An 18,281-nucleotide genomic window follows, 5' to 3' on the forward strand; every position below is an offset into this window, starting at 1 on the left:
AAGATTTTACACTATTGTGGAGACATGTACTGCTTGGATTCTTTCTAAGCTGAAACATTTTTATGTAATTAATTTCATTATTCTTTTGGCCAAATTTCGTATACACAAATGTACATTTACAAACCAAAAAAACCCTTTCTTACCCTACAAAAATAAATTGAACTGTATTTTAAGACAGTTAAATACTCTACTAACAAAAAAGCTGTTAGAATTGTAAGTGTATGTATGTCCCTTAAGGTCCTTGTGTAATTGTAATGTGATATTGTACCCCCTAGCTCGATTGTCCATTGTTTATAATTTATATATACTTGTGTTCCCTCATGTACTTTCTGTATTGATTTGTTGTTAATAAAAAAAAGACAACATGCATAGTAAAGTTTGCTTAACTATATACCTTTGTCGTGACTACAACCAACACAAAGCATATCGAAACAGTTACTATGCTGTTGTTGTCTTAGGTCTCTCTTTATGTCGTGTTGTGGTGTCTTGTGATCTGTGTTTTGTCCTATATTTTATTGTTTAGTCCCAGCAGGGTGCCTTTTGCCTTCTGGTAGGCCGTCATTGTAAATAGTGAATTTGTTCTTAACTGACTTGCCTAGTTAAACAAAGCTTAATTTTTTTTTTAAATACAACAGAAGTACCAAAGAATTTCAATGCAAGTAAAGACGCATAGGAACTACGTATATCGAAGCGCGACCAAAACTAAACGCATGCGCATATGACGGCCCCAGTCCTTTGACGCCATTTGAAACATCGCAGGACTGTTTTTCTTCAGGTACTTGCTAATGTTGATCAATTAGCTATTGTTTTAATTTGTTGACCTGCATGGTACACTATCATTGCTGGCTAGCTTTCTGACCAGATGGTATTAGTTAATTAGCTAGATCTTGATGTTCAAGTTGTGGTTGCTAACTACCTAGCAGGTTGACCTATTATTTTGTCGTTGCAGATTTCTTGTTTCAGAACTTATATGTTCTCATTGATTTAATAAACACAGATAATATTGATTAATCGGCGAGCCTAAGTAATGAGCTGATTGTCCATAGTGTTTTTCAGACAAATGGATGGCGAAGAGGACGAATTCTTCTCCGGGAACCACTCTGGTAAAAACTGCTTTGATTCCGCCTCGGCGGGGGCTAGCTTGCCAGCTAGGTCCTATTGGTTTGTTGTTTACTGTACCAGCAACGAGTTGTCTGTTCTTTCGTGTATTTATTATGGTTCCCCGCAAGGCAGGTCTTACAGGCCTAGTTTTGTCGCTTCTGGACTACTGGTCAGTTGCCACAAAGAAGAACTTGGGAAAATTACAACTGGCCCAGAACAGGGCAGCACGGCCGTACCTTACATTAATAATACGCATGTCAATAACGCGTGGCTTCATTTGTAGTGTTGTGGTGGGTTTTTCTTAACTTTTTACTATTTTCTACATTGTATAATAATAGTGAAGACATCATAACTATTAAATAACACATATGAAATCATAGAGCAGCCAAAAATATATATTTATATGTGAGATTCTTAAAATAGCCATCCTTTGCCTTGATGACCGCTTTGCACACTCTTGGCATTCTCTCAACCAGCTTCACCTGGAATGCTTTTCCACCAGTTTTGAAGGACATCCCACATATGCTGAGCACTTGTTGGCTGCTTTTCCTTCTCTCTGCGTTCCGACTCATCCCATCTCAATTGGGTTGAGGCCCGGCGATTGCGGAGGCCAGGTCGTCTGGTGCAGAACTCCATCACTCTCCTTCTTGGTAAAATAGCCCTTAAACAGCCTGGAGGTGTATTGGGTCATTGTCCTGTTGAAAAACAAATGATAGTCCCACTAAGCCCAAACCACATGAATGGCGTATTGCTGCAGAATGCTGTGGTAGGCATGCTGGTTAAGTGTGCCTTGAATTCAAAATAAATCAGACGGTGTCACCAGCAAGCACCCTCACACCATAGCACCTCCCCTCTATAATTTACGGTGGAAAATACACATGCGGAGATCATCTGTTGACCCACACCACGTCTCACAAAGACACAGCAGTTGGAACCAAAAATCTCACATTTGGACTCCAGACCAAATGACAAGTTTCCACCGGTCTAATGTCAATTGCTCATGTTTCTTGGCCCAAGCAAGTCTCTTCTTCTTATTGGTGTCCTTTAGTAGTGTGTTCTTGGCAGCAATTTGATCGTGAAGGTCTGATTCACAGTCTCCTCTGGACAGTTGCTGTTGAGATATCTGTTACTTGAACTCTGAAGCATTTATTTAGGCTGCCATTTCTGAGGCCGGTAACTCTAATGAACTTATCTTCTGCAGCAGAGGTAACTGGGTCTTCCATTCCTGTGGCGGTCCTCGTGAGAGCCTGTTTTGTCATAGTGCTTAATGATTTTTACGACTGCATTTGAAGAAACGTTCAAAGTTATTGACATTTTCCGGATTGACTGATCTTCTTGTCTTAAAGTAATGATGGACTGTTGTTTCTCTTTGCTTATTTGAGCTGATCTTGCCATAATCTGGACATGGTATTTTACTAAATATGGCTATCTTCTTTATACAAAAACATGTAATGATGAAGTCAGTCTCTTTGAGCCATGAGTGATTGACATGCGTATTATTCATGTTAACTCTGCATGTACATTTTAAGGGCCAGCCGTGCTGCCCTGTCCTGGGCCAGTTGTAATTTTCCCAAGTTCCTCTTTTCCTCTTTTTCCCAAGTTCCTCAGGGCCTGGAGGGCCTGCCTAGTTGATATTGTTGTTAACAAGGCAGCGCAGCGCTTTAGTATGGGCAGACCTCTCCCCGTCTGAGCTACTGTTGCATCAATATTATTGTTTACATTGTCGGCATGCCCATTGTATATGATACCAACAGTTGTAAACATTCATTCTGGAATGCCAAAAAATGTGTTGGTTATGTCCTGGTCTTGTAGATGGTGGTGGCACCCCTGTACAGGACGAAAATGCTCCCGGTTCAGATGCGGAAGAGGAGACGAGGAATGAGTCGTGCCACTCAGAGGTAAGGGGATTGTCATCTAAGCAAGACGTGTTCAACACCAGTCTAGTGTTGTGGTCAAACCCTCTTGATTTCCCAACCATCTTGCACATACTGATTAACATTTAAAAAATATGTATAATATCCCAGGGCTCTATGCGGACCTTTTTTTACAAGGAAAAATGGAGGTGCACACAGACATTTAGGAGCACAATAAAGCTAGAATACTTCATTTTTCTAGGCGCGTTGGTGCTCCTAAATTAAAATGTCAGATCGCACAGCAAAATATTTAGGCTCATATGCAAGTTAAATGGTGGCACTGTAGAACCCTGTATCTATCCTAACCTTAGACTTATAAAGCATTTTATATTTCCACTTTTTGTTATGCAGGATGAGAATAGTCATGGTGAGGGAGCAGCTCAGGCCATGGAGACAAATGGTTTGGCCAGTGGGTCAGACAACGAGGGCCACAAAAGGGAGGACAGTGACTCTGAGGAGGAGGCACCAGTCAAACGCAGCACCTCAGACATAGAGTGCACCCCCCCAACCAAACGCAGAGGCAGCAACTCGGACATTGAGGGGCCCCCAATCAAACACAGAGGCTGCACCTCTGACATGGAGGAGAAAGAAACCAAGCAGGCTGCAGCCGGGAGTGACTCTGAGAACGAGGATCAGCCCCCGTCTCCAGCACGGAGCAGACACTCAAATGCACGCAGTGATTCTGAGACTGAGGTGCCTGAACACAAAGCGCAGATCAAGTCTGATGGAAAGGAGGAGGCGTGCGGTGAGAAGAAAGGGAAGTGGAAGGCTGTAATGCATTCCGACAGTGAGGATGAGGTGGAGGCTCGGTCAGTGAAAGCAGCTGCAGGCAGTGGCCAGGAGAAGGATAGTCCCGCAAAACGGGTGGTGGACGATAGTGAGGATGATGACGCAATGCCAAGTAGGTGCCATCTAAATCAGTGTATTGGGATGGGGGAAAACAGTTTACTCCTGATAAGTACACAATCAATCAATCTACTGATCCCTATTCAAATATATTTTCTATTCGCTTTCTCCAGATATCGGCATGCTCTGGATTAGTACACACATTCATACTACAACCGTTCCAAGTTGTGGCAGTACACGTGTCAGGTGCAATGCTGAAGGGAGGCACTGTGAGACCCAACCTGTTGCTTGCAGCAGTGCGATTAGGGACAGAGATGATTGCAGTTGATATGCAGCCCATGTCAATGGTAGAGGATGTCGGCTTCAATGTTGCCTTAATGGCATGTATAGAGCCAGACTACAAGATGCCAAACTGTGAATGTCTGGATGTAGAAATTGTATAATGATTGCTCTGTAGGTACAAAGTGCAAGCTCTCAAACACCAGATTGTTGGAAGTTTATGAACACGCTGTCACACATCACTGCAACGAGCCATCACATTGAGAAGTGCGAACAGGCACACAGCAGAGAATTGGTGCAGTAAGCCCTACCAGACGGCGCTCACCAGTAGTAAGGTGAGCGCCTTCTGGTAGGGTTTCCACTAGTTCACAAAGTCATTATTGTCTATATTGTAAAAATGCATAAAAATAAAACCAATAACCAATAATCTTGTATTTTCAGCTGTTTTGAAGCTGGTGTACAAAACTAAAGGTAAAAGTCGCAAAAACAAAACTTAAGAAATAGCGCATACAGAACGAATCTACTTCTCCTTAAACTTGCTTTCAATAAGAATTACAGATCTATAACTCACATTTCTATGTGAAATGTGTTTGTGTCGCACAAAAAGTTACACATTGCTGCTTTAATAACCTCTTTGTGCTAGGGGGCAGTATTTTGACATCTGGATGAAAAGCGTGCCCAAAGTGAACTGCCTGTTACTCGGGCCCAGAAGCCCAGAAGTTTCTAAAACTGTTAAAATAATGTCTGTGAGTATAACAGAACTGATATGGCAGGCGAAACCCTGAGGACAAACCATCAAAAAATAATAATAATTCGGCCTACTACTGTTTCCAATGGAACTGCCAGATTGCAGTTCCTAGGACTTCCACTAGAATTTGTAGTTTTTCTAAGTGGCTCCCATTTTGGCTGTAGTGTTTTCATGCGCGTGGATGAGAGCGCGTTCTTTGTTGTTTATCTCCTGTAAAGACAATAACGATTCTCCGTCTTAATGTATTGTTTATTTATGTATTAGGGTACCTGAGTTTTGATTATAAACGTTGTTTGACTTGTTTGGAGAAGTTTATTGGTAAAGTTTGGGATTCATTTTGTATGTGTTTTGAAGGAGGGAAACCGGTGGATTATTGAATGAAGCGTGCCAGCTAAACTGAGTTATTTATCAAACAAAAGGACCATTTGTGCTGTAGCTGGGACCTTTTGGAGTGCCAACAGAAAAAGATCTTCAAAGGTAAGGCATTTATTATATCGTTATTTCTGACTTTCGTGGCACACCTGGCTGGTTGAAAAATGTTTTTCATGCTTTTGTATACGCGGTGCTGTCCTCAGAGAATCGCATGGTGTGCTTTAGCCGTAAAGCCTTTTTGATATCTGACACAGAGGCTGGATTAACAAGAGGTAAGAAGTTAAGAGAGGTTGTATAAATAAGCGGGGTTTATGACTCTGTGGCAGTGGTAACTAGTGACGACCGTCTGGTCGAACTGGATTGCGGTAGATTGAACTGCATTGCCCCTTAGTGGTCATACGGAGGACCATATCTGAATAGTGAAGTCACATAAATCATAACATTTTCTTATCATTTAACGATTAATAAATGGCAGTTTAAACATTAACCACATTTTTTACATTTGTCACATGCGTCGTTCCCCGGTTCAAATGTTTAAACGTTGTGGTTATTTCCACGTGTAGCAGAGAAATAACAACAAATAAGGCACTGACTGATAGCTAGTATGCTAACCGTAGCTAGCTAATTCAAGTTATGTGAGCACCATTTCAGTTAAGACGGGCAATACTGAAAGTCAGATGAAATATTATTATTTCAGAAAGACTACCTGTCGAGATGAGTTTCAGCAAAACCATGCCTATACAAGATGTTGACGCTTTTCTGACTTTTTGATAATGTCTGACTTTTGTTGTTGTCTTGTCTGACTTTTGACCCTTTGATAATTCCAGCGACCCTGTTGGATTCCAGACGTCATTAATATGTGGATATGCACACGGACATGATCAAAAAGCTATATTTGCTCAAAAAGCTACAGTGGGGCAAAAAAGTATTTAGTCAGCCACCAATTATGTAAGTTCTCCCACTTAAAAAGATGAGAGGCCTGTAATTTTCATCATAGGTACACTTCAACTATGACAGACAAAATGAGGAAAAAAATCCAGAAAATCACATTGTAGGATTTTTAATGAATTTATTTGCAAATTATGGTGGAAAATAAGTATTTGGTCAATAACAAAAGTTTATCTCAATACTTTATATACCCTTTGTTGACAATGACGGAGGTCAAACGTTTTCTGTAAGTCTTCACAAGGTTTTCACACACTGTTGCTGGTATTTTGGCCCATTTCCTCCATGCAGATCTCCTCTAGAGCAGTGATGTTTTGGGGCTGTTGCTGGGCAACACAGACTTTCAACTCCCTCCAAAGATTTTCTATGGGGTTGAGATCTGGAGACGGGCTAGGCCACTCCAGGACCTTGAAATGCTTCTTGCGAAGCCACTCCTTCGTTGCCCGGGCAGTTTGTTTGGGATCATTGTCATGCTGAAAGACCCAGCCACGTTTCATCTTCAATGCCCTTGCTGATGGAAGGAGGTTTTCACTCAAAATCTCACAATACATGGCCCCATTCATTCTTTCCTTTACATGGATCAGTCGTCCTGGTCCCTTTGCAGAAAAACGGCCCCAAAGCATGATGTTTCCACCCCCATGCTTCACAGTAGGTATGGTGTTCTTTGGATGCAACTCAGCATTCTTTGTCCTCCAAACACGATGAGTTGAGTTTTTACCAAGAAGTTATATTTTGGTTTCATCTGGATCATCCAAATGCTCTCTAGCAAACTTCAGACGGGCCTGGACATGTACTGGCTTAAGCAGGGGGACACGTCTGGCACTGCAGGATTTGAGTCCCTCGCGGCCTAGTGTGTTACTGATGGTAGGCTTTGTTACTTTGGTCCCAGCTCTCTGCAGGTCATTCACTAGGTCCCCCCGTGTGGTTCTGGGATTTTTGCTCACTGTTCTTGTGATCATTTTGACCCCACGGGGTGAGATCTTGCGTGGAGCCCCAGATTGAGGGAGATTCAGTGGTCTTGTATGTCTTCCATTTCCTAATAATTGCTCCCACAGTTGATTTCTTCAAACCAAGCTGCTTACCTAATGCAGATTCAGTCTTCCCAGCCTGGTGCAGGTCTACAATGTTGTTTCTGGTGTCATTTGACAGCTCTTTGGTCTTGGCCATAGTGGAGTTTGGAGTGTGACTGTTTGAGGTTGTGGACAGGTGTCTTTTTTATACTGATTTATACTGAAGTTCAAACAGGTGCCATTAATACAGGTAACGAGTGGAGGACAGAGGAGCCTCTTAAAACCTCTTGAGGATAGGGCGACGGTAGCGTCTCAACTGGCCAATTTCCAGGGGAAATGCAGAGCACCAGATTCAAATAAAATGCTATAAAATTCTAACTTTCATTAAATCACACATGTAAGATGCTCATTTAAAGCTACACTCGTTGTGAATCCAGCCAACATGTCAGATTTAAAAAATGCTTTTCGGCGAAAGCTTAAGAAGCTATTATCTGATAGCATGCACCCATCTGCACCAGTAGTAAACAAAAGAGCTAGCGTAGCAGACGCTGCACAAAACGCTGAAATAAAATATGCATTACCTTTGACGATCTTCTTTTGTTGCCACTTAAATATGTCCCATAAACATCACAATTGGTCCTTTTGTACGATTAATTCCGTATATATATCGAAAATGTCCATTTATAAAGCGCTTTTGATCCATAAAAAACAGCTTAGAAAAACGCAACGTCACTACAAAATAGTTCAAAAGTTGCCTATAAACTTTGCCAAAATATTTTAAACTACTTTTGTAATACAACGTTAGGTATTTTTATACGTTAATAATCGATCAAATTGTAGATGGGGCAATCTGTATTCAATACATGAATGAAAAGAAAAAAGCTCTGCTCTTCACGTCTTGCGCAACTCACAAAAGTGTCCCCTGTTCCGAGTTGGCCTACTTCCTGATAAAACAAAGGAATAATCTCAGCCATATTCCATATTTTTTTATGCAGACTAGCTCAAAAATAAGTGAAATTATCCAATGGATTATGATCATTTTCTGGCCTAAAACGTGGAGGTTTAAAAACATTAGTTTTCACCACATTTTAATTTGCTCCATGTTTCAGGCAGCCAAGTGTAGGCTTAGGCGAAAAGCTGTAGCCAGAGAAGGAAGAGGAAGCGAGACACCCAACTTAGCTGTTTTTTCTGCTTCTGTGAAAGTAATGAACTAAGAAGACCAGACCCAGCTGCTATTGCATTATTGTCTTTCAGACAACCACCCCGTTAAGTAAACCGGAACCAAAAGATGTTTCAATGGTAATCGGCCGGAGTAAACTATCTTAATTTAGCCACCATCTTTGCTGTATCCAAAGATTACCTATTGAGTCCACGTACCCATTAAATAAAAAAATGCAGCTTTTTTAATGTGTCAACTAATTCATCTGGTTATATCCAGGACACAGAGCGGGGTGCCTCGTAAGGATCCGCAGAGGGCGAGTGGGAAAGCTGCCGTTACTGTCAATATTACTCGCCAACGTGCAATCATTGGACAGTAAATTAGACGAGGTGCGATCACGAATATCCTACCAATGGGACATCAAAAACTGTAATATCTTATGTTTCACGGAATTTGGCTGAATGATGACATGGATATTCAGCTAGCGGGATATATGCTGCACTGGCAAGATGGAACAGCACACTCTGGTAAGACGAGGGGTGTGGTCTGTGCATATTTGTAAACAGCTGGTGCACGAAATCTAAGGAATTCTAGATTTTGCTCTCCTGAAGTAGAGTATCGTGATAAAATGCAGGCCACACTATTTGCCTAGAGTTTTCAGCTATACTTTTTGTGGCTGTTTATTTACCACCACAGACTGATGCTGGCACAAAGACCGCACTCAGTCAGCTGTATAAGGATATAAGCAAACAGGAAACCGCGCACCCAGAGGCAGCGCTTCCAGTGGCCGGAGACTTTAATGCAGGGAAACTTGAATCAGTTCTACCTAATGTATTTCAACATGTTAAATATGCAACCAGAGGGGAAAACAAATCTAGATCACCTGTACTCCACACACACAGAATTCTATCCTCCTGATTACTGCTTACAAGCGAAAATTAAAGCAGGAAGCACCAGTGACTCGGTCTATAAAAAAGTGGTCAGATGAAGCCGATGCTAAACTACAGGACTGTTTTGCTATCACAGACTGGAACGTGTTCTGGGATTCTTCCGGTGGCATCAGTCACTGGCTTTACCAATAAGTGCATCGAGGACGTCGTCCCCACAGCGACTCCGTACATTTGACCTAAACTATTTTCAGGACAGACATTTCAGCTCATGAACAAAAAAATGGTACTCGCGGTTTGCTGCACGCACAAAATAAATATTAGACAGTATGTCTCTTGTTCTAACCACTTAGCTCGATAGTTAACTAGCAATCCAAATGCCCAACTGCAGAGCATTTAGCACATTTTAGACTGTTAACTAACTGTTAACCCAGTTAACAGGTACCTATTAAGCCCATTCTGGACTTTTTGCATTATATTCAATATTTTTATGTAAGTAAAGTCATTAAACTTCACGAGAGATTCACTTTTCTTATAAAATTAGGGCTGCATATGTTAGAAATATCTAAACTAAGATTTTGGAACGCACAAATGTGCACAAAGCGGGCAGTTCGGTTTTGTCACTTCAAGCCCAAATATGTCATACTTTGACTAAAACAGTGACTTGCATTGTTGTGCAACATCATGGGTAAGCTCTGGCCATTGTCTTTCAGCTTGAAAAAGTGGATTTCTAAAGGAGTGGGTGTTTTTAAGATTTGAGTTCATCGGCCGTCGGAACCCCAAACCAATGAATCTCCGGTTCGCATATTACTTTCTACCTTCTGAAACTTTTTCTTGTTGTGACAGCTGATGTGTCCTCTCTTTCAGTGTTGAATTAACCATGTAACTGCGTTGGGTTTGACCCCTTTAGTCGGTTGTTTGGTCAATAGGCTGTTGGTCAATCGAGATGTCAATAAAGCATATAGCAAAAAAAAAAAAGATAATTGTGATTTCACACCTGTGTTAGTGGACTAATCCATTGTGGAGGCTGTGGGGATGTCAGTCAATCACTCGAAGACATGTGCTACTGAAATTGTATGTGGTGATAATAACAATGGTGCAAAACTAATAGAAATATTATTTTATAACAAATGCACTTTCTCCCTCGTTGTGGATAGAGGTCGCTCTCCATGGTTCTGAAACATCAGTGCACTGTTGAAATGGCGCCTTATCCTAGACCATGTTGCTTGCTATGTGCATAATAGCAAAGTTGACCAGCATACTGGTTTTGAGAACAATGGAGGCAGCAGCAGATTATAGAAAAGGTCTATAATCAATAGACTAACTGTTAAATGTGCCTGGCTTTAGAAGTCATCAATATATCTACAGAAATAAGACAGATCCTGTTTCTGTTGCCTGTCAGTGTTTAATAGCTTACTGATTCCGTGAGCACCAAGCCTCACAACGACATGTCAAGTAAACAATTTCACTAATTTGGCTGTTTTTAATCTTTGCTTTGCTGTAATGGAAGCTTTACACAGATTTTTTTGTTAATTATTTAGGTTTGTTTACACTGCTCCAAATATTTATTACAACAATAACGCTCCTTTTTCTTGATCTCCTTATATTACTATTATTAAGTAATGTCATTTATCATTAGTAGGCTTAGTATAGAAGCCTTGTATAACATTAATGGAGCTGTAGGCCTAAGAGCAAATCCGGTTTAGTCTTAATACTGTAACTTGTTTAGATTTCAGCCAGTCATTTATTTGTTAATGGCATCACACAGCATACGAGTCATTCATGATTGAAATGCAATCAAGCATTTTAGTTTTTAAATAAAATAAAGCAAGCCTTGAATAATTTTCTTAAACAATAAATAAACCGTTCCATTTCGGAAATTGCATTCACCAATGAATGCGACTGTTTTTTTTGTCTTTGCTGTAACAAAGGATAAAAAAAACTTAAACGGACTCTCTGGTACACTAATTTATTTAGTGTTTACATTGTTCCAAACTGTCAGAAATGATATTGTAATCTATACCTTTGGTGCACACAATATGCACGCAGCGCTTGCTCCTTACCATCTTTTTCTTGATCTCCAATATTTTCCATAACTAATCACATTTTATTCCACACATCTGACTTTACCTCCTGAGCAACATTCCCTCTTTTCAAGTTTATTTGTCACATCCGCGTCCATTTTGCTGTCACGTGTTATGGTGTTCAGTGTTTGTTATAAACAATTTATTGATGTGATTATATGTTATAGGTCAGGCCCTATTCGGATGGGATTAGTTTTACTGTGGAAGTTGTAGTGTTTGTGTACATAATTACCCATCTGTAATTTTAGTCGTGTCTGATACTGTCATGTCAGTATTTTTTTTTTACATGGCAGCAGAGTAACAATTTCAGCCAGAATAACTTTTTGGGCTAACTCCTAGTCCCGTGCAAATCGACATCCCTGTGTTTTGAGAGCGATGTCTGAGTTTGCCAAGTGTTTGTCACGGTTTGTGCAAGAAACAATAACTGATTCGATAAATTGAACTAAGTGCTACGCATAAGCTATATATGAATGGCCTACATGTAGCCTATCAACTTTCACAGTGAATGCTTTTGTTTGTTTTGTGCATATAAATGTAATATTGCCGAATGCGGCAGTAAAAATACTTTGCCTATTTAATGCAACCCTTGTTGTTAATAGATCGCAAAGCAGCATACAACTCACCTAAACGGTTGGAAATTAGTAAACTTCATCCATAGCCTTAGCTCAAATCTGAAGGCCGGGGTGCATTTAGGACCTACTGCGGATCGCAAAAATATGCTATTGATTATGATCACACTTCCTCAATTCAAATATTATGGTGACACCAAGCTTGCATTATCATTGTGGCCCTATCACCTGGACATGTTGAAATACTATCTTAATGCCTAGAATAAAAACTTCCAGGCTTCCGTCATAACTGTCAATTGATTGATTGAAAAAATATAAATAATTACAGGGGGCAGGTTGGAAAAATCGAACCCTGTTCGAATTGTCCTCTGGAACCCTGTTCTCTTTTGTCCTCTGGAATAACGGCCATTCTGGAGTAGTAATTAAATAACCAAAAATCTCTAGTAATACTAGTCCACTGCGAATAGTTATTTGGTCACGTGCACGTGATGCATATATGTGTCAAGTAAAGAGGGCAAGGGTTGAGGGACTAGGGAATGTTTTTCCTAAACAAATTAAGGATTTCGGTAACAACTTTTCAGTCAATTTGTTGTAATTATGTTGCAGCTTTAGCAACACGGTCAGCGTGATAAACACTTTGATGTTCTTTGGTGGTTGCTGCAGCATGGAGAGAGACAATGTGCTAGTCAGTCACTTGCCGTCTTTTTTATTTATAACTTTTTTTTTTAAATAGGACAGTAAGTCTAAATCAATTGCTGGTCGGACTAGTCATTTGTGTCTTAAATATTTAATCAAACCGGGTACTTAAAGCATCAAACAAGCTCAGTGAATATAGTTGATTTGATTAAAACGCATATATGGAAAATCATGTTTCAACATTTCGACCACGGAAATCTAATTCGCATTAGTCTATGGAAAGAAGAGACAGACGAACACGATGATGTTGTCCATTTTCACCCCTGTCGTAGAAATTCAGTACTGAGAGAGACTTGGTCATTTCTTCAAACAATCATCTTTATTTAATATCGATTCATTATTGTAATAATGAAACAGTCAGCCCAACAGTCTTGTTCTGACTGTTGGGCTGAGAGCCTAACTGGAAATAAAAAAACATATTATATAGGACCTAAAAATGCTTAGTCACAATGGTTCTATTTCCCATAAGCCACCTTGGTTATCTACACAGGATGGTGTTTTACCCGACCCGGATTAGTTTCCCAGGTGCCAGGAAGATGAGACAATGAGGCATTGTTCTAAACTATTCCAGGCTATCTCGGGTCACACACACACCACATCTTGTCCTATGGAATGCCAGCGTTTACGTTTTTATCACCAACGTCAGTAGTCAGCTTGAAGCTATCTCCAGTAAAACCCCTGTCCTCAACACCCAGACTAGCTGCAGGGTGCTGAAGTGGAGACCATAAAGCACAGTATTAGCAGGACAGAAATGCCTTACTGTTTGTTAAGAAAATAATTTTTACATATCCAACAAATAAGGTGAATACATAATTTTTCTATCACAACCCCACAAGTGTCTTGGGACTCATCTGAAGTCGGTTCAGCCTACATGCCAACTTCTGTCTGTAGCGTCCAAACACACACGGGCCCCTTTTTGGAAAGGTGACTCTCACGAACACATACAGTACCTGTCAAAACTCATTCCAGGGTTGTTTTTTAAAAACTATTTTCTACATTGTAGGATAATAGTGAAGACATTAAAAATATGAAATAACATATGGAATCATTTAGTAACCAAAAAAGTGTTAAACAACTTAACATATATTTGAGATTCTTCAAAGTAGCCTCCGTTTGCACACTCTTGGCATTCTCTCAACCAGTTTCATGATATAGTCACCTGGAATGCATTTCAATTAAAAAGCGTGCCTTGTTAAAGTTAATTTGTGGAATTTCTTTCCTTAATGTGTTTGAGCCATTCAGTTGTGTCAAGGTAGGGTTGGTATACAGAATATGGCCCAATTTGGTAAAAGACCAAGTCGATATTATGGCAAGAACAGCTCAAATAAGCAAACAGAAATGACAGTCTATCATTACTTTTAAGACACAAAGGTCAGTCAATCCGGAACATTTCAAGAACTTTGAAAGTTTCATCAAGTGCAGTTGCTAAAACAATCATGTGCTATGATGAAACTGGCTCTCATGGGAACAGCCACAGGAATGGAAGACCCAGCGTTATCTCTGCTGCAGAGGATAAGTTCATTAGAGGTAACTGCACCTCAGATTGCGGCCCAAATCAATGCTTCACAGAGTTCAAGTAAGAGACACATCTCAACATCAACTGTGTCCTTGATCTGATGAGTTGGTTTCAACCGCTGTGTCTTTGTGAGATGCAGAGTAGGTGAACGGATGATCTCCGCTTGTGTGGTTCCCACCGTGAAGCATGGAGGAGGTGGTGTGGGGGTGCTTTGCAGGTGACACTGTCAGTGATTTATTTAGAATTCAAGGCACACTTAACCAGCATGGCTACCACAGCATTCTGTAGTGATACACCATCCCATCTGGTTTGTGCTTAGTCCCACTATCATTTGTTTTTCACCAGGACAATGACCCAAAACACGCCTCCAGGCTGTGTAAGGGCTATTTGGCCAAGGAGAGTGATGGAGTGCTGCATCAGATGGCCTGGCCTCTACAATCACCCGATCTCAACCAAATTGAGATGGTTTGGGATGAGTTAGTCCGCAGAGTGAAGGAAAAGCAGCCAACAAGTGCTCAGCATGAAGTATTGTTGAGTGTGAAAAACCCAGCAGTGTTGCAGATTATGACACACTCAAGCTGGTGCCCCTGGCACCTATTACCATACCCTGTTCAAAGGCCCTTAAATATTGTCTTGGCTAGATTGCGGGGTGGTAGATGCCCAGTCTCCCGTGTAGCTCAGCTCAGGTGTCTGCATACACCATAGACACATATACTTGTCACAGACACGCCTTGGTTTTACTGCCCATTGGGGACCAAACATTTATTCCCTTTCAAAATCCTATTTTCCTTAACCCCTAACCGTAAAAAATAACCCTATTTGTATCCCTAAACCTAAAGGCGTTAGCATGCCAGGCGAACCAAACGAGTGTGCTCGCATACTCCCTTAAAAGTCCTTCGTTTGAAAAACTGTAAGAAATATAGTACTGTGTCAATTTTTTGATGCCATAGCCAGTATACATACACTTCCTCAAAATAGTCAGAATGAATCTAAGATGACTCAAGAAATGTCATACTTTGTTTTAGCAGAGGAGATCTTAGTTGTGCAATTTTACATCTAAGATGTTTGCAGTATTTCTCAATTAAAAAATGTGCATGAAAACAAGTCCTCTTGTTGAAAGACAACAGACTTTATTGAATAATCCGTACTGTTGACCAATCACCGACGAAGGGGCATAGACTTCGGCTATCAATTCTGGCTTGCCTCAAATTTTTTGTTTGCGCCCGAACAGCCGAGAAAAGCCTTACTGAAGTCCAAAATCGAACAAACATGTTTTATTTTGGGGACTGGCGAAATGTCTCGTTTTAAATATATACACTTTTTTTTTTAAATCCCCCTTGTTTTACTATCCTTGTGAGGACTTTTGGAGGCGGCAGCGTAGCCTAGTGGTTAGAGTGTTGGACTAGTAACCGAAAGGTTGCAAGTTCAAATCCCCGAGCTGACATGGTACAAATCTGTCGTTCTGCCCCTGAGCAGGCAGTTAACCCACTGTTCCTAGGCCGTCATTGAAAATAAGAATTTGTTCTTAACTGACTTGCCTAGTAAAATAAAGGTAAAAAAAAAAAAGGACTTTTGGAACCCAAAATGATAGTGAAGTTAGACCACACAATTTCAGCTCAGACAGACACAGGCAGGAGTCAGCTTGGACAGATCCAGCTCAGAGAGGTCCAACTAATTCATGTACTCTGTCAGCAGCATATTTTAATTTAGAATGGACAATTAATGTGTTTATGCAAGAAATGTTAGGGCATTGAATCAAAATGAATCGCACCAAATTGTTTCAAAATGTATTGTTACTTTTCTCAATGAAAGATGCACATCCCTGCACTGTATCTATCAGGTCTCTAACTCCATCTGTTGGTTTCTTAATGTGATTGTGTTGAATGTGTATGTGCTGTTACAGTGAAGAGGAAGAAAGCCATCCTGTCAGACAGTGAAGATGAGCAGGAAAAGGCTGACGAACCAGGTAAAATGAAAGACCGGCAGCTGGACCAGTGCAATTGGGTGGCTCTGGTCAAAAGTAATGTACTGTATGGGGAATAGGGTGCCATTTAAGATACTCACCATATCTTGAAGTCTATGATGGTTAGCGAATGTGTGGAGATTAAGGCTGCATCTTAAATTACTCCATAGTGTACACTGTGGTGTGTTAGGTCTATGTATTTTTTTATTGAGCTGCTCTGTTGGCCAGGTCTCACTTGTAAAAGAGGTCTTCTGACCTCAATCGGACTTCCTAGATAAATAGTTGTGGTCAGAGCCGTGGGGCTCTATGATCATAATGATGGTGACTCCTCTTCCTCAGCGTCGAAGAAGAGCCGCACCGTGTCTGACGATGAGAACTCTGACAGTAACGCAGGCTCAGAAGCGCCCGACAAAACCATGGCCAAACTGCGGGAACTGGGCTCAGAAAGCGAAGACGAGGATGATGGACAGAAGGCGTCAGGAGGGAAGGATGAGAAAACACTGTTTGGTAGCGACAGCGAATCAGGTGACGAGGAAGAGTAAGTATTCCGATCCCTACACTCACACTCAGTTTTGAGTTTTGAATTTCCTTATATAAATGAGAATTTGCTGTTTGCTTTTTACTAACTTTGTCATTATTTCTGTAATGATAGCACTGTACAAGGTATTATTGTTATTTTTATTCTGTAACTTGACATAAATAAAATTGTATTGGATTTTGGATTTTTCACATGCTTCATAAACAACAGGTGAAATGCTTACTCACGGGTCATTTTCAAACAATGTAGAGTTAAAGACAGATTACAAAAAACTCTATTAAAATAGTGACACAAGGAATAAATACACAGTGAGTAACAAATAACAATGAGTAAAAATAACAGGGAAGTACCAGTACCGAGTCGCTGTGCTGGTGTATGAGGTGGTTATTATTATACCTTTATTTGAAACAAGGAACACAGACTGAGACCAAGGTCTCTTTTACAGCTGAGCCCTGCGTATACATGTTTACACATACAGTTTTGGGACAATGATTAAGAAATTACACAAGACAAACAAAGCGATCACAGATAACATTAAAAAAAATACAGTAGCAGATTGTTACATTTACACACAGGTTATTCCGCTAATAGCACAAGAACTTGCATTACCTGAATCAGTTGCAAGCAATACAAAAATAAAAATCCTCCAATAATTGTTTAAAATGGGCAAGGGGGACAAGTCTCAAGTTTAAGTTTAGTCTGCAGGCTATTCCATAAGCAAGGAGCATATCAGGAAAAGGCAGCCATACCCAACTCTGTGGAGATCGCAGGGGCGTCACGTGTAATCCTTGCTTGAGACCTGGTTTTATGAATTATAGTTATAATGTTGATGAGTGATGATAAGGTAGTTTATTCAGAATTGCTTTATAGACACATGAGAGCATGTTGTTCTCGTCTCATGGACAGCGACGTCCAACCCACATTTTGATATAAATCACAGTGGTGAGTTCTGTAGCTAGCACCCGTAATAAACCTAAGTGCGCAGTGATAAGTAGCATCCAGCGATTTAAGTGTGGATGCCGTAGCATGCATGTAGATGATATCCACATAATCTAATACAGACATAAAAGTAGCTTGCACAATTTGTCTTCTATTTGTAGAGGACAAACATGTCCTGTTTCTATAGAGGAAGCCTAGCTTGATTTTTTTGCCGTTTACAAAGTTCGTCAACATGCATTTTAAAAGACAGTTTATCATCCAACCATATCCCCAAGTATTTATATGCAGAAACCTGATTAATTCGAGAGCCATTCTAAGCTTGTAAGTGCAAGTGTATTTTCAACCAACTTTTTGAACCTATTCAAATGTAAAAAATGTGTTTTCTTTGCATTTAAAACAAGTTTCAGCTTTATAAAAGACCCTTGTAAAAACTTAAAATCTGTCTCCAATTGTGATAATGCTTGGTCAGCTGTTGAAGCAATAGTTACATGAGTGTCATCAGCATATAAATGAATTTTACACTTATCTCATCACCGATGTTGTTTATGTAGAGAGTGAACAGTGATGGACCAAGTATAGAACCTTGTGGGACCCCTTTCACCAACTCCAATGGCTCTGACTGGATGCCGTCGACTCTAACAGCTTGACTTCTATCCTTTAGATAGTCATGAAACCAACGACAGGCTTCCGATCCCAGTCCTATTAATGACAGCTTA

At 40.4% G+C, this 18,281-nt stretch overlaps 1 protein-coding gene across 7 annotated transcripts in view; it reads left to right on the forward strand.

Moving 5' to 3' along the window:
• The first annotated feature begins 448 nt into the window (after positions 1-448).
• LOC110490049 (protein IWS1 homolog A) overlaps positions 449-18,281 on the forward strand; it is a 35,235-nt gene continuing 17,402 nt past the window's right edge. For 3 of the 7 annotated variants that reach the window (XM_090200076.1, XM_090200074.1, XM_090200077.1), the window contains exons 1-6: positions 688-775; positions 1,057-1,103; positions 2,914-2,999; positions 3,366-3,915; positions 16,029-16,091; positions 16,428-16,626. In XM_090200076.1, coding sequence (XP_090056202.1) covers positions 1,061-1,103; positions 2,914-2,999; positions 3,366-3,915; positions 16,029-16,091; positions 16,428-16,626 — 941 coding nt within the window. In that variant the 5' untranslated portion in view covers positions 688-775; positions 1,057-1,060. Of the gene's footprint in view, positions 776-1,046; positions 1,104-2,913; positions 3,000-3,365; positions 3,916-5,241; positions 5,365-16,028; positions 16,092-16,427; positions 16,627-18,281 lie in introns of those variants that run through there. The other 4 variants (XM_090200075.1, XM_021563169.3, XM_090200079.1 and 1 more) reach the window with 4 other exon arrangements.

The sequence above is a fragment of the Oncorhynchus mykiss genome, chromosome 15 (assembly GCF_057628025.1).
Source record: "Oncorhynchus mykiss isolate SJ-2025 chromosome 15, ASM5762802v1, whole genome shotgun sequence".
NCBI lineage: Eukaryota > Metazoa > Chordata > Actinopteri > Salmoniformes > Salmonidae > Oncorhynchus > Oncorhynchus mykiss.